Here is a 14621-nt window from a genome sequence, read left to right as displayed (position 1 = left end):
AGAACAATTGTGTTTGACTGGAAGAGAAATCCGGACGCGTTGCAAATGAAGAACTACCGATCCATGTCGCCCAGTGGCCCTTTCGTCGGGGAAATTTTCTATTGTATTTCTATTTCTATTGTCTATTGAAATACTGTACATTGGTTTCCGAGAAGTGAAGGCGTTTCGACATCACAAATTTCAAGGCTAAATAACTGCATGGATTGAAAATTGTTGCCGCATGCATGCCGTAGTTCGAATTGACTGAAATAACGAACTACAAATGACCTGCAGTTTTATCTATAGCGTATTCCTTATATTGCATAGCAGTCATTTACCAAAAAGTTCCAGAGGGTTGACAAAGACAAGAGCAACCGAGAGATTTTTTTTACCTAATTCATAAACGGTATGTTTTGGGTGGTTGATTTGTTCAACGAATTTGTTCACATCCAGAAGTTACGTAAATTTGCAGAACATACCACTTGAGCACTTCCATGAACCACTTTGGCATGGGGCGACGCAAATATGAGCTTTAGTTGTGGCCAAATATGAGCTCAGTAGCTTTCAAAAAAAAAAAAAAAAATTACTGCCGAAGCGAATTTAAAGTGCCAAGAATAGGATCAGACTCCTTACCGTTTGTAATAAAATTAAACAAATCTCTCTGTTCCCTATCTTCTATCTTCAAGCAAACCTCTGAAAACCTTCAATAATGATTGCAATGTGATAAATTCACTAAAAATTAAACCGGTTCGTCATACTTATTTCATGGCAGTTCCAACTAAACTGTGATACTGTGCCTCAAAGTTGCTAATTTTGTATGGAAAATCAGGATACAAGCTTTTGTTTTTGACTGGAGTTAAAGTCTGAACACAACAGATAAATAAACTGAAAGTTTATTTTAAACTTATTTGCTGTTTTATTTATTACCTCTTGCTACATTACATATCCTACTTGAAACAAACTCTGGGATTTGCTAAAAATAAGGCCATAATTAACGTAAAAAATCAACGTTGACCGTTGACGTTAAATCAACGCCAAGCGTTAACGTTAACGTTGATCAACGGCTCCGAAAAATCAACGCAAAAATCGTTGATCGTTACAATTAACGTTAACGAATCAACGAAACGGCGTTAATCGTTGATTAACGTTAACAACCCTGATTGAGACCCGTATCCTTGATTAAAAATCTTGTATAAAACACATCTCTCAACAAATCTAACGTCTTAAAGAATCTCCAACAAATAGGGAAAGAAGCTCGCAGAAAGATTAATATACACATTAAAACCACAAACAAAATACTCTCAATCGTTTTTATCGCACGCTTAAATGATATTTTTGAGAATAAAGTTTAGTTTGGACTGTGTTTGCATTCGTTTTGGTGTCGGTATTGAATGGAACATTGCAATTCTTAAAAAATAATATTCAATATAGTAAAACATATACTTTTTTTATGGACTATATGTTGACACTTCTGCAATTCACTAGAATAACGCAATTTATTTAATGAAATTCCTCAAAAATTATGAGCACGACATTTTGCTGTATTTGCATCTGTTACTGCGGTTTGTTCTTCATACGCAATGCTTGTAACTCCATAATAATAAAAACAGTGAGCTAAAAAGGTGAGACAAAATTTAAAGTGTGAATAATAGACTTTTTGTTGCCCTTATGTGCTGTTCCAAATCTGAAGAGAAGTGTTTTTAGTGTATCACCAACTGGCAGACTTAAGTGGGCTGGTCACTCAGTATGAATGCCTAAGATATTAATTTCTAGTTGAGATGCTGGTGGAGATTAATGACCTCACGAAACGCTGCGAATGCATGACCAATGACCATTCTGAAGTAAATTAGAACGTATGGGAGCTCTTAGTAGTTAACGATATTTGGAGGAATATCGACGAAAATAAAGCTCAAGAATGTAATCGGTGCCTATTTTACCTGCCATTCAGATAAATAAAGCAACAGACACGATAATATTTACAAAAAATTACAAATTTTTATGGTATTCAAAAATGTTGCCAAAAACGGATCCATTTTGTTGCCAAAATCGGGGGGTGCCAAAAATGGAGCATGCCAAAAACGGAGCATGCCAAAAACGGAATCCCACTGTAGTAGAAGATTTCTTTCAGAAATCCTTACAGAAGTTCCCCAAAGGTTCCTTTAGAATTAACAGAAATTTCATCAAATAGGTTGGCAACCGGATTTTTTTTTTTCAAAAAATTCTACAAGTTACTTGACATCTCTGGAAGACATCGTGGAAAAAAATGAACTTTCTTGTGAAATTTGTCAAAGGATTTCTGGAGGAATTACATAAGCAATTGCAGGAGTTATGTCTGGAGTAATTCCTCAAAATACCCTAAGGAAAAAAATGGTTGAAATTTTCAACGCTAATGTTGTAGCAAATCTTTGGAAATCCCTGGAGGCATATCTAAAGAAATTACTGGTTGAATTCTTGAAGATGTTCTAAAAGGGAATCTTGCTGAAAGTCCTAGGGAAATAAGTTAAAGAATCAATGGACAGCTTCCTGGAGTTTTTTTTATTCTGAAAGAATCTGGAGGACTTGTAAATGAAATCTTTTAGGGAATTTCTGAAGTAATCCTTAGAAAAAACCCAGGTTGGATTCTTGAAGGTATCTAAAATATTTTTTTTAGAAATAAATAAATGAAAACCGAATATTGTACTATACCATTTAATTCAACTATTGTTTCTTAGACTATAAAGGAAATAAATGGTATAGTGCTAAATCCGGTCTAAATTTATTTATAACTTTTATATATAGGTATAGGTAACAGCTCGAAGATTTTATATTATGATTTTTTTTAGAGAATTCCATAGAATATCCGTGTTGGAATCACTAAATGAACACCTGAAGACGGCTTCGAAGTAATATCTGAAAGAAACTTTAGGACAATATTTGAATTATTTCTTTGAGCAATTCTAACAGAAAATCATGAAAAAGTACATGAAGTAATAGTTTTTGTAATGTCATAATAACTTAAAAAAAATCTTACTCATAAATAAAAATTTTCTATGCGACTCTCTTTAATTAGTGCTTAGCTTAGTGATGCTTTAACACAAGTTAATTAACAAATAGCATCAGAATTCCCAGCAGAGTGAAAGAGAAGCCAATAGAAAATAGCCATTATTTACAAAAATAGTAATTCTGTGACTATCCTTGTTTTTGAGTGTAGATAAATTAGATACATGTATGGTTAGATTCTCTAAGAAATCATACTCTCATATGCTGGTTCCTGCTAGTTTTCATGGCTGATTCCTGTTTAGTACCTTTTTATTTCTATTTTTTCAGGAAACGATTTTCTTTATTTAATCTTATTAGAATAACTAATCTTAAAGAACTACGAATAGTTTTTAGTATATTTAATATTCTGGGCTCGGAAAGACTAGAGTGAAATTAAAACAAAGTCTGTAAAATTTAATATCGAAAAGTTATTTATTCATTTTCAGAAATGTTTACATATATTTCGTTGCCGTAATATTACAGTTGATTTGTAATTCCAACTTTCTTATGAACGATAACCTCGTAATTGAACTTTACATTGATTCAAAGAAACCAATTTAATTTCGGCGGCTTAGGTAAGCAGCAATTGCATCACGCCTATTACGTCCGCGAGTTTTTATATCACCATTTTCATTCAAACCAATAATATTATTTTCATTTGTGTTATCATAATCACCATCAAAATCTTCATCTTGAAGGAATTTAGCAATATTATGTAAAATAAAGCACGAAAGAATCATTGACGGTACTCTATACGTAGCCATTCGTACTGCGTTTTGTAAATATGGAAATCGTCGTTTAATTTGACCGAATACCCTTTCTACAACAACGCGTTCTCGACAAAAAATCTTATTATAATGCATATGAATGGGAATATTGGGATTTCTGTATGGTGTCATTATCCACGGAGCAATCCCATAGCCCTCATCACCTATCAGAAGAGCTCCTGCAGGGTTTTCAAACATGATCTGGTAAATGCTAGAATTTTTCCAGATCCTGGAATCATGCACCGATCCCGGCCACGAGCAATCGATACTTGTTATAACTTCATTTGCATTACATGTAGCCTGAACGTTAAACGATGCTAATCCTTTTCTGTTGATAAATTCATCAGGGTGATTATGTGGTCGAACAATTTGAACATGAGTGCAATCGATAGCACCTATAGCATTTGGAATTTGCCCTTTGCGGCTCCAGGAACATTTGGCCTCACGAAACTCTTCCTCGGTGGAAGGAAATTGAATCCAATCGTTCGATTTAGCTGTAATGTGTTTGCAAACGTACCAAATAATTTTGCAAGCTGTCGTTTGATGAATTCCGATGTCTTCTCCAACGCCAATCTAACAAAACCGTATATTAGAAGAAACATCAAAATAATATACATTTGTTTATTACCTGAAATCCTGGATCACCGACATATCGTAAAAAAGTTTTCATTTTCTGGATATTACTCAGACTTCCCCCTCTTGTCTCCTCTTGATCTCCAAGAAAGTAATTTGTTAACCATTCTACGTTTCCTTGAGTAAATCGATATAACGACTTAAAATTGTCGCCATCTCCACGTCGATCTCGATATGTTTTTTCTTTTCTTAAATTCACATTCATTAGCAAACCTGCGTTGAGATTCATATTTATTAGCCACACCAACTTGCTTTGTTTACAAATTAACGACGCGCTGAGCACTGAGTAGCAACCTCTGAAGCTAACTACCAGTAGCTTTGTAGTAAATGCTACCTTTATTCATATCGACGCGTTGTTTGTAGTATGTTCGAAAGGTGTAGTAGAGTAAAATGACACAAACATGTTCCACTCGTGTTCCACATATAGCGTTTACTACCGAGATTGTAGTAAACTCAACTTTACTACTTTTTATTCATACGGCCCATTATTATAACAAACAATACAGGCGCCGGCTGCATCCGAATGCAGGTCAATTTAGGGATGGGAGGAAAATGTTGACGTGTTTGCACCCCCGCTAATTTGAACGGTACCCCATGGAAACCACCGTGTTTCATTTTTGTTCAAACTTCTAGTCACCCTTGAACTTTGTTTCTGGTTACCTCTTTCACTGTTTTATTTTGATTCTGCGTTCCGTTCCACAGCGTCCCGTTTCACTTTACTCCGTTTCATGAGGTAAATGACGTTTGAACCATTTTTAATCTGAACGATGTGCAAATTAGCGGGGTACACAAAAAGTGTTCAGATTAAATGTGGTCAAACCAACGGGGGCACCCGGTACTTGCTTTAGTAGTTTGGATATGGGAAAGGATTCGATTTGGTAAACGATAAATATGTTATTTGAAATGAATACTTGACCGATGCCGATAATGTGATTGCTAAGCGAACAGGACACGATCCTGATTCCATCGCTCGTCCACAAAGGAGCATGCAACATATTCAACGGCATACAATTCATTATGTTATAAATTAGACAAAGATATAACTCATTGTATTATCTTCCATAACTGACTTTTGTTATTTTCCTAACATACAATAAAACGGACCATGTATAAGAAACTACTCTTAGATACTTGGTAACAAATTGTGTAAGAATTAGGATTATAATTAAAACAAATTTAAAGCAGCCTATGTTATTATAACTGATTTTTTTTTTCAATTGTGTAATAATTTCTTCAACCAACTCAGAGGGCTTCAAACAAGAATTAAACATAATTTGTTAATGGTAATCAATTTCGATATAATTGTGTTGTAATCCACTGGTTGGGAATCGAAAAAAAAATTGACGAAGAGAAACCGATCACTGCAGATACGCCTGTTTGTAAACGCAAGATTTAGTTTATTTTCATGCATGGGGCAAAAGCCGGACCCTGGTTCCGGACCCTACTTCCCGGGAGGATCGGATGCCAAGGAACAAATGTAACTTTGATCCGAAAGCAACATGTGAACTACTTAAATGTCATGAAATCATCTCAGAAGCCCAATGCAAGACATCAACTCTCAATATTATCAATTTTTAGTATCACTTGCAGTGAACCAGGAGACGAACATGAATAAAATATAAAAAGAGATGTGCGACTACTCAAACTTCATGAATCCATCTTAGCTCTGCTTTGCTGTTTACTTTGCAACTCAATTGTGGTGTAAGAATTTTTACTCAACTTTCTGATATGCAAAATTAAAATTATTGGGAAAAAATTATGCTTATGGATTTTCTGATTCCGCCGACGGATCTCAAAATCCAAACATCTGGCTAAAATGCAAGAAGCATGTTCTTATAGCAATGCTATCTTTAATTCATAAAGTTTGAGCAGTCGCGTGCCTTGTTTTGAGATTCATCCATGTTTGCTTTGGGTCAAAGTCATATTTTTCTGTGAGCACCAGCCGTGAAAGTGCTAAAAAAAATACTTAAAACTAAAGTTGAGAAGCAAGCCATGTCCCAGTAAGGACGTAACTATAGATAAAAGAAGAAGGTTTATTCAGTCTCATTCATTTGAATGAGCTCAAATTTTTGGAAAGACACGCAGAATCTAGCCTTCAAAGTGGAGTTCTAGAATGGAGTTAAAACGATTTTCTGACCCACCCTTATAGATACAGTCTCCTCTCCACATCTCGATATCGAAAATAGAGAGATCGAGATCTAGAACAATTTTTTAATAAATATCAGATTGAAAATCATTTAGCTACCACGAAAATTAAAAACAAAAAGACGTCATTTCGTCTTCGCAAATTATTTTGAATCCCAAAAATCTAGTCTAGTAACCTTAGATAATATGCACGATTAGAAAATCGGGAATGAAAATCACATCGAGATACGGAGAGTGAAAATATTTGCAGAATGAAGAGACCGAAAAAATCATCCACATAAGGAGAGACATCGCGATGTAGAACACCGAGATGTGAAGAGTCGACTGTATATTCTTCCTGAGTAACACACATGTTATAATTAAGGAATATCAACTGATATATGACCAATTCTAGTGCATCATTTATAACATGTGTACTCTTTGGGTTTCGACAATTCAAGTAGAAGACTCAGTATAAACTGTCGCAGTAATTATTTTTACAGATCAAACATAGTTTTTGTGTGTGCATTCCTTGTTGAGTGCTCGCCCAAGTCAGTCGACTATCGCGCAGTGATATACCGAAACCGAAGTTCACCAGTGTTTTTCCCAAGTATATGGGTTTTTTCCTGGCTACGATCGGAAAGCATACCGCCGATAGTGCACCCGCACAAGGAGCAGCTACCATTGGCCGAGCCCAGATTGGTAGACTGAACATCTTTAACTTGACGATCACCACCAGCATCAATCGGTGGTGATAATACCACAAAAGGCATCATCTAATTCGCACCACGTGGCAGAACAAAAGCGATCGGCGTCATCGTTTCATCGCATCAAAACAAGCTGCAGAAATAGATTGGACCACGCCGGTACATCTGTCCTCGTAGCTAGAGCAGCAGAAAGGAGATTGTTGGTATTGTTCCTCTCCAGTTTCATACCATCCGCATTACTTGGTCGCTGTTAGTCCCCGTTGTTAGAGTGATATTCTCACAGTGGTCTCGAAGTGCTCTTCCGCTCAATTAATTGGCAAATTTTTGATAATTTTTTCAAAACATTTTTTTAGAGTAATATTCACACACCGTGTGATACAGTGGTCTCGGAGTGCTTTATTGCTCAATTATTTTTTTCCGCCTCATTTTTTTTTTTTGTGAATATATTTTTTTTTATTTGAAAATATTATTTTTGTTAATATTTTTTCGTTATTTTTTTTTCTCGTTCGTTATTTTTTTTTTTTCGTTAATATTTTTTTTGTAAATATTTTTTTTTTTTCGTTATTTTTTTTTACACTATTAGGAATTTCTCGCCAAACTAGTTGTAGTACGTGAGTTGGTTATTATTTAATTCCTTTGACAATAGTGTGATTAAATTAAGTGAAGTTAATTCGCTCATTAGCGCTGTGTTGATCTTCCTTTGCGGTAGAGCAAAAATTGCTCCGCAATGGAACCAAATGATACTGGCGGGGGCACGCCGGAATATTTAATCTCTTCTGACGATGAGTTAGTTTTGGGTCAGATGAATAAAATTCTAAAAACCCAACATAGTGAGGCCATGGAGGCCATCGATGATGGTACTCCTTCTCCTCCTTTATCTCCTTCAGCTGTGCCTCCAGTACACTCAGGTACTGCATTGTCAGGAGATGTTACGGTTAATCTCTCTGTTCATGACTCACCGCATTCGTCTCAAAAGCAAACGGTTACACATTCTGGTCTGCTTGGCAGTTCAAGCCAATCCCATGCGTTTTCCCCCTCTGGTTCCCTTCGGGTTCGATGAGGACCCGGCACCTCCCCGCCATAAAGCTTACCCACCCGGATCTAACGGTCCCTTTCTGGTTTTCTTTCGGCCCAAAGCGAATGGAAAACCGTTGAACAAACTCCAAATTGAAAGGGATCTGGCAAAATCGTTTCGAGGTATCCTCGAGATAGATTCACCCAGCCGTGATAAGTTGCGTGTCACAGTCAGTGATCGCGACCAGGCGAACAAAATTGCTGCCTTTGAGCTCTTTTTGATGGAGTACAGAGTCTACATTCCCAGTCGCGAGGTCGAATGTTATGGAGTGGTCACGGAGCACAATTTGACTCGCGCAGACATCATGTCGGGAGCTGGTGGGTTTAAAAATCGTGCCGTTCCGCTGGCTCCTGTTCTTGATGCCAATCAAATGAACAAAGTTTTGCCTGATGGCTCAAAACAGCCGTCAAATTCGTTCTGTGTAACCTACTCCGGTTCGGCCTTACCAAGCGTCCTCGTGATTGGGCGTCTTCGGTTACCTGTTCGTCTCTATGTACCGACGGTTATGCACTGTGAAAAGTGCCGGCAGTTGGGCCACACTGCACCTTACTGCAGCAACAAACCACGTTGTAGTAAGTGTGGCGAACAACATGCCGAAGGTTCCTGCAATATGGAGCCAACTCAGTGCATGCCCGAAGTACATAGAGCGGGAGAAACATACCATAAACTCTCTGAAACAGCGGTCCAGGCGTTCTTATGCAGACATGCTGAAAAACATCGCTCCGACTGTTGCTCCATCGGCCCATACCTTTCAAAGCAACAATATCTTCGCATCCCTGCCGGATAACGATCAATGCTCTGACTCTGAGGATGGAGAAGAGTATACAATAATTGAGACAGGGACGAAAAGGAAGCGTGCTGTTACAAAACGGCGCTTGAAGCAACAGGCTTCTCAGAACGTCCCTGTTGATCAAAACGCTTCTTCAAAGCCTTTAACAAAATCAAGAAATGGCGGAATCACCAAAAAGGGGTCACCTCCAGGCTTCAAGTTTTCAGCTGGAGAGTTTCCGTCACTTCCGGGAACTTCTAAAACCCCAGTTGTCCCAGTTTTTTGCCCAGAAGAACAACCAATTCGTCAGCAGGAGCAAAATAATGCTTCCGGAAAACTGACTCTTTCTGGGATAGTGGATTTCATTTTCGAAATGTTTCAATTCTCACCCGAAACGAGGAACCTGCTCAACATGGCACTTTCCTTGGTGAAACCTTTTCTGAAGCAAATAGCTTCAAAGTGGCCGATTCTTGACTCGTTTGTATCTTTCGATGGCTAATATGGTCAATGAGGTCGGAGATATGATCGAAGTACTACAGTGGAATTGTAGAAGTCTTTTAAAAAATATGGAGGCGTTCAAATTTTTAGTACACAGCACTCGCTGCGACATATTTGCTCTCTGTGAAACATGGCTCACTTCTGATAAAAATATCTCTTTCCACGATTTTAACATTATTCGTCTGGATCGAGGGGATGGATATGGAGGGGTGCTTTTAGGGATTAGCAAGCATCACTCCTTTTATAGAATCGATTTCCCCTTGATGACAGGCATTGAAGTAGTTGCATGTCATATTACAGCCCGAGGTAAAAGCCTCAGCATAGCCAGTGTGTACATACCGCCAAACGCTACAATGTCTCGCAGAGATTTAGCGGCAATATGTGAAGCTATGCCTGCGCCATGGTTGGTCCTAGGAGATTTTAATTCTCACGGTACAGCCTGGGGGTCACCGAGGGACGACAATCTTTGCGACTACTTCAATCTGACCATTTTGAACACTGGGGAAGCAACACGAATAAAACCTCCAGATCCCCCTAGTATGTTAGACCTCTCAATCTGTTCGAATTCATTATCATTGGATTGCATGTGGAAAGTAATTCAGGATCCCCATGGTAGTGATCACCTGCCTATCAAAATTTCAGTTACCAATAATTCGTGTCGAACCCACCAGGTCGACGTAGCATATGACCTCACGAAGCATATCGACTGGGGAAAATATGCTGAAGCGATCTCCGTAGGTGAGCAATCGGTCGAGATACTTCCTGCGCTGGAAGAATATCAATTCTTATCCGCGTTGATTATAAACAGTGCTCTTCAAGCTCAGCGTAAACCGGTTCCAGGATCTTCAGTACGACGTCGGCCACCCACCCCGTGGTGGGATAGCGAATGCACCGGAGTCTATCGCGAAAGATCAGATGCGTTTAAAGAATATCGGAAACGTGGCACGCGCGATAACTACGATCGGTATTGTTCTCTTGACCGCAAGTTCAAGAGCCTCGTGAAAGCAAAGAAACGCGGTTTCTGGAAGAATTTCGTTAATGGTCTATCACGGGAAACGTCGATGCGAACTCTTTGGACGGTCGGAAGAAGAATGCGCAATGCGGTATCGGTAAATGAGGATCGTGAAAGCTCTTCTCGATGGATATTCGACTTCGCGAAGAAAGTTTGCCCGGATTCTGTCCAAGTGCAAACGATCACACGAGATTATCCAGACGAAAGGAATGAAATGGACTCAACTTTTTCGATGGCAGAATTCTCACTCGCTCTCCTTTCATGTAACAATTCTGCCCCAGGTATGGACAGGATTAAGTTCAACTTGCTCAAAAACCTCCCAGACGTCGCAAAGAGGCGCTTGTTGAACTTATTCAATGCATTCTTGGAGAGCAACATTGTTCCGGATGATTGGAGACAAGTGAGAGTTATTGCCATCCAAAAACCAGGAAAGCCTGCTTCGGACTACAACTCGTACCGTCCTATTGCGATGTTGTCGTGTCTTCGGAAGTTGTTAGAGAAGATGATTCTCTTTCGGCTGGACAAATGGGTTGAATCGAATGGCCTTCTCTCAGATACTCAATTTGGATTCCGCAGAGGCAAAGGAACGAGCGATTGTCTTGCGTTGCTTTCTACTGAAATTCAACTGGCCTATGCTCAAAAAGAACAAATGGGCTCAGTCTTTTTGGATATTAAGGGGGCTTTTGATGCAGTTTGCGTAGATGTCCTTTCAAACAAACTCCACGAGTGTGGACTTTCCTCGATTTTGAACAACTACTTGTACAATTTGTTGTCTGAGAAGCATATGTTTTTCTCACATGGAAACTCGACAACTTTGCGAATAAGTTACATGGGTCTCCCCCAGGGCTCGTGTTTAAGTCCTCTTCTTTACAATTTTTACGTAAGAGATATTGATGATTGTCTCATGAGAAATTGCTCGTTAAGACAGCTTGCGGATGACGCCGTTGTTTCTGTCACAGGACCAGAGGCGGACGATTTGCAAGGACCGTTGCAAGATACTCTGGACAATTTGTCCGCCTGGGCTGTAAAGCTGGGTATCGAATTCTCTCCGGAGAAAACTGAGTTAGCTGTCTTTTCTAGGAAGCGTAATCCTGCGGATCTAGAGCTTCAATTCATGGGTGAGGAACTCTCTCAAGGTTTATCACATATGTATTTAGGGGTCTGGTTTGATTCTAAATGCACCTGGGGAAAACAAATAAGATATCTGTATCAGAAGTGCCAACAACGAATCAACTTCATGCGTACACTCACAGGAACATGGTGGGGAGCCCACCCGGATGATCTGATAAAGCTATATCGCACCACGATTCTGTCGGTTCTTGAATACGGTAGTTTTTGCTTCCAATCCGCCGCGAAAACACACATTCTGAAGCTTCAGCGTATTCAGTATCGCTGTCTTCGGATCGCTTTAGGCTGTATGAACTCGACTCATACCATGAGCTTAGAGTTATTAGCAGGAATACTGCCTTTATCAGATCGGTTCGTGGAATTGTCGTTAAGGTTCCTCATCCGCTGTGAAGTGTTAAACCCGTTGGTAATTGAAAATTTTGAGAAGCTAATCGAACGAAATCCTCAAACAAGATTCATGACATTGTACTACGCGTACATGACTCTGGAGGTTAACCCTTCTTTGAATCTTCCCAATCACGGTTGCTTCCCTGACTTCTCAAGTTCCGCTGTAGTTTTTGATCTGACCATGAAGCAAGATATCCGTGGAATACCAGATCTGCTTCGTTCGGAGCAAATACCAAAAATTTTTGCAAGCAAGTTCGGTCACGCCAGCTGCGATAAAAGGTTTTACACAGACGGGTCAAAAACAAATGATTCCACTGGATTTGGTGTATATAACGAGTTTCATAGCGCCGCATATAAACTTCAGAACCCTTGCTCCGTGTATGTCGCAGAATTAACGGCTATACATTACGCATTAGAGCGAATTGCCTCTCTTCCCTCTGATCAATATTTCATTTTTACGGATAGCCTTAGCTCCATAGAGGCTATTCGTTCAATGAGGCCGGTAAAGCACTCTCCGTATTTCCTCGGTGAAATACGATCAACATTGAATCGAATGAATCATATACTATCACCTTGGCCTGGGTTCCTTCGCATTGCTCGATTCCGGGCAATGAGAAAGCGGACTCGCTTGCCAAGGTGGGCGCTATGGAAGGCGATATTTATGATCGACAAATCGCCTTCAATGAATTTTTTTCAATGGCTCGTCAACACGCATTGGTCAGCTGGCAACAAAAGTGGGATGCCGGAGAATTGGGCAGGTGGTTACATTCCATTCTCCCGCGGGTATCGAAGAAGCCGTGGTTCAAGGGGTTGGACTTAAGCCGAGACTTTATTAAGGTAATGTGTCGTCTTATGTCCAATCACTACTCTCTAGGCTCTCACTTCTATCGAATAGGGCTCACAGATAGCAATCACTGCAGCTGCGGTGCAGGTTACCATGATATCAACCACGTAGTTTGGGAATGCCCCGAATACGGTTTTGCCAGATCTGATTTTTGTGCAACCCTCAGGGCCCAAGGGGAACCAGAAAAGGAAGACATTAGGGATGTGTTGGGTAAACTTGACTTTGTGTACATGAAGGTTTTGTACAATTTTTTGAAACAAGCTAACATCATTGTTTAACTCCCTTTTCTTGTCGGTCCACTTGTCCACCTTGTGTCCCCTCGAAACCCGTCTTTTTGTATCGTTACAGGTTGTCATTGTCCACTCAACGTTCGACCAGCAGCAAAGCAAACACGTCACAACTTAAAGCTGCTGAATGTCAACGGAACGATCCCATTGTCCTATCCCTTCCTTGAAATTATTGTAACCTCTAACCTCGACCAAACCGCGAGTTTTTCGGTTCCCCAAAACTAACATAGACAATTAAGAAAACACCATGAATTTGTATTCAAAATCAAAAGAACTCGGCTCCGTAATGCCTAATGGCGCATGAGCCTAACAAATAAATGATTAAGTAAAAAAAAAATAGTTTTTGTAAAAGTGATACTTCATGTAGGTTCAAAATCTTGGCCTGGAAATATGAGGTAGACCTAATTTACAAAAGTAAAGCCTTACAAGGTGTTCTTATGACTGACAAGTATTGACACCCCGCAATTAATTTAACGAAATTGTAGCAACAAATGTTTAATTGAAAATACTTAAAAAAAATGCTTATATGCGGGGTGACTTGCAACACTCAATGTCCAAGCTGTTTAGAAATCTAAAGAAGTTGAATAATTTTCTGGTAGATCTTCATTACTTTTGAAATAGTGATAATTCATCAATCAACTACTTGTACCCGGTAAAAATTTTGTTCAGTATAAATATAGTATTTTGACGGTTTAACGCCTCATTTTTCCATAATGAAGTATCTCAAAGAAAGTATTCTTACAAATAACTAATCAAAACCTTATTGTACTGGTTCGATTCGAATGTTTTAAATATATGAATATTAATATTTGACAAGTCCGACCAATGAAAAATATCGGAATTTCGTTGCAGAAAACTAACTTGGCATTGAGTGTTGCAAGTCACCCTTTTTTTTGTCTTTTTGGCGTAAAGGCCATTAAAAGTTCAAATAATAATGGTTCATTGAACTTAAAAAGTGTTGACAGGCACCCGTTTGAAGATACAAATTTAATAACTTCTAGAGATTTCAAGATTGTGTCCGGTATATGAGGCCACTTTCCAAGATTGTTAAATTTGGTACCGTAAAACGGGGTAACTTTGATAGTTTTTTTTTTCGAAAAAAACTGCTGTTTCAAAGAGTTATAATTTATATTTTTTAAACAAGTACTGGCATCCTAGCTATGGATTGCAGTTGATAGATTGCCAAAAGATTTATTTTGAATGGATATATAATTTTTCATATAATTGAAAGTTGGTTTTCTGTTTTGGGGTAACTATGATAATGGAGTACAAATTTAACAAAATCGAATGAATAACGTAACATTTATAGGGCGTTGCATAGCTCTAGGTGTCCAACGTTATATAGGAATTGCTGACTTAGATTACAAAAATGGTCCCAGTTTGTTATTATTAT

The 14621-nt window shown here is 38.8% G+C and overlaps 1 protein-coding gene across 1 annotated transcript; it reads right to left on the bottom strand.

Annotated features, from left to right (window-relative positions):
- Window positions 1-3472: 3472 nt before the first annotated feature.
- On the bottom strand, window positions 3473-4690 carry LOC110675888 (putative nuclease HARBI1). The gene is made up of 2 exons (XM_021841858.1): window positions 4393-4690; window positions 3473-4337 (listed from the first exon to the last, which is right to left on the bottom strand). The coding sequence occupies exons 1-2, from the start codon at window positions 4624-4626 to the stop codon at window positions 3555-3557; spliced, it is 1017 nt and encodes a 338-aa protein (XP_021697550.1). The 5' UTR covers window positions 4627-4690; the 3' UTR covers window positions 3473-3554.
- Window positions 4691-14621: the final 9931 nt, after the last annotated feature.

Source organism: Aedes aegypti, chromosome 2 (assembly GCF_002204515.2).
Source record: "Aedes aegypti strain LVP_AGWG chromosome 2, AaegL5.0 Primary Assembly, whole genome shotgun sequence".
NCBI lineage: Eukaryota > Metazoa > Arthropoda > Insecta > Diptera > Culicidae > Aedes > Aedes aegypti.
Note: the sequence above shows the minus strand (reverse complement) of the source record. Positions and strands in the feature narration are given on the sequence as shown.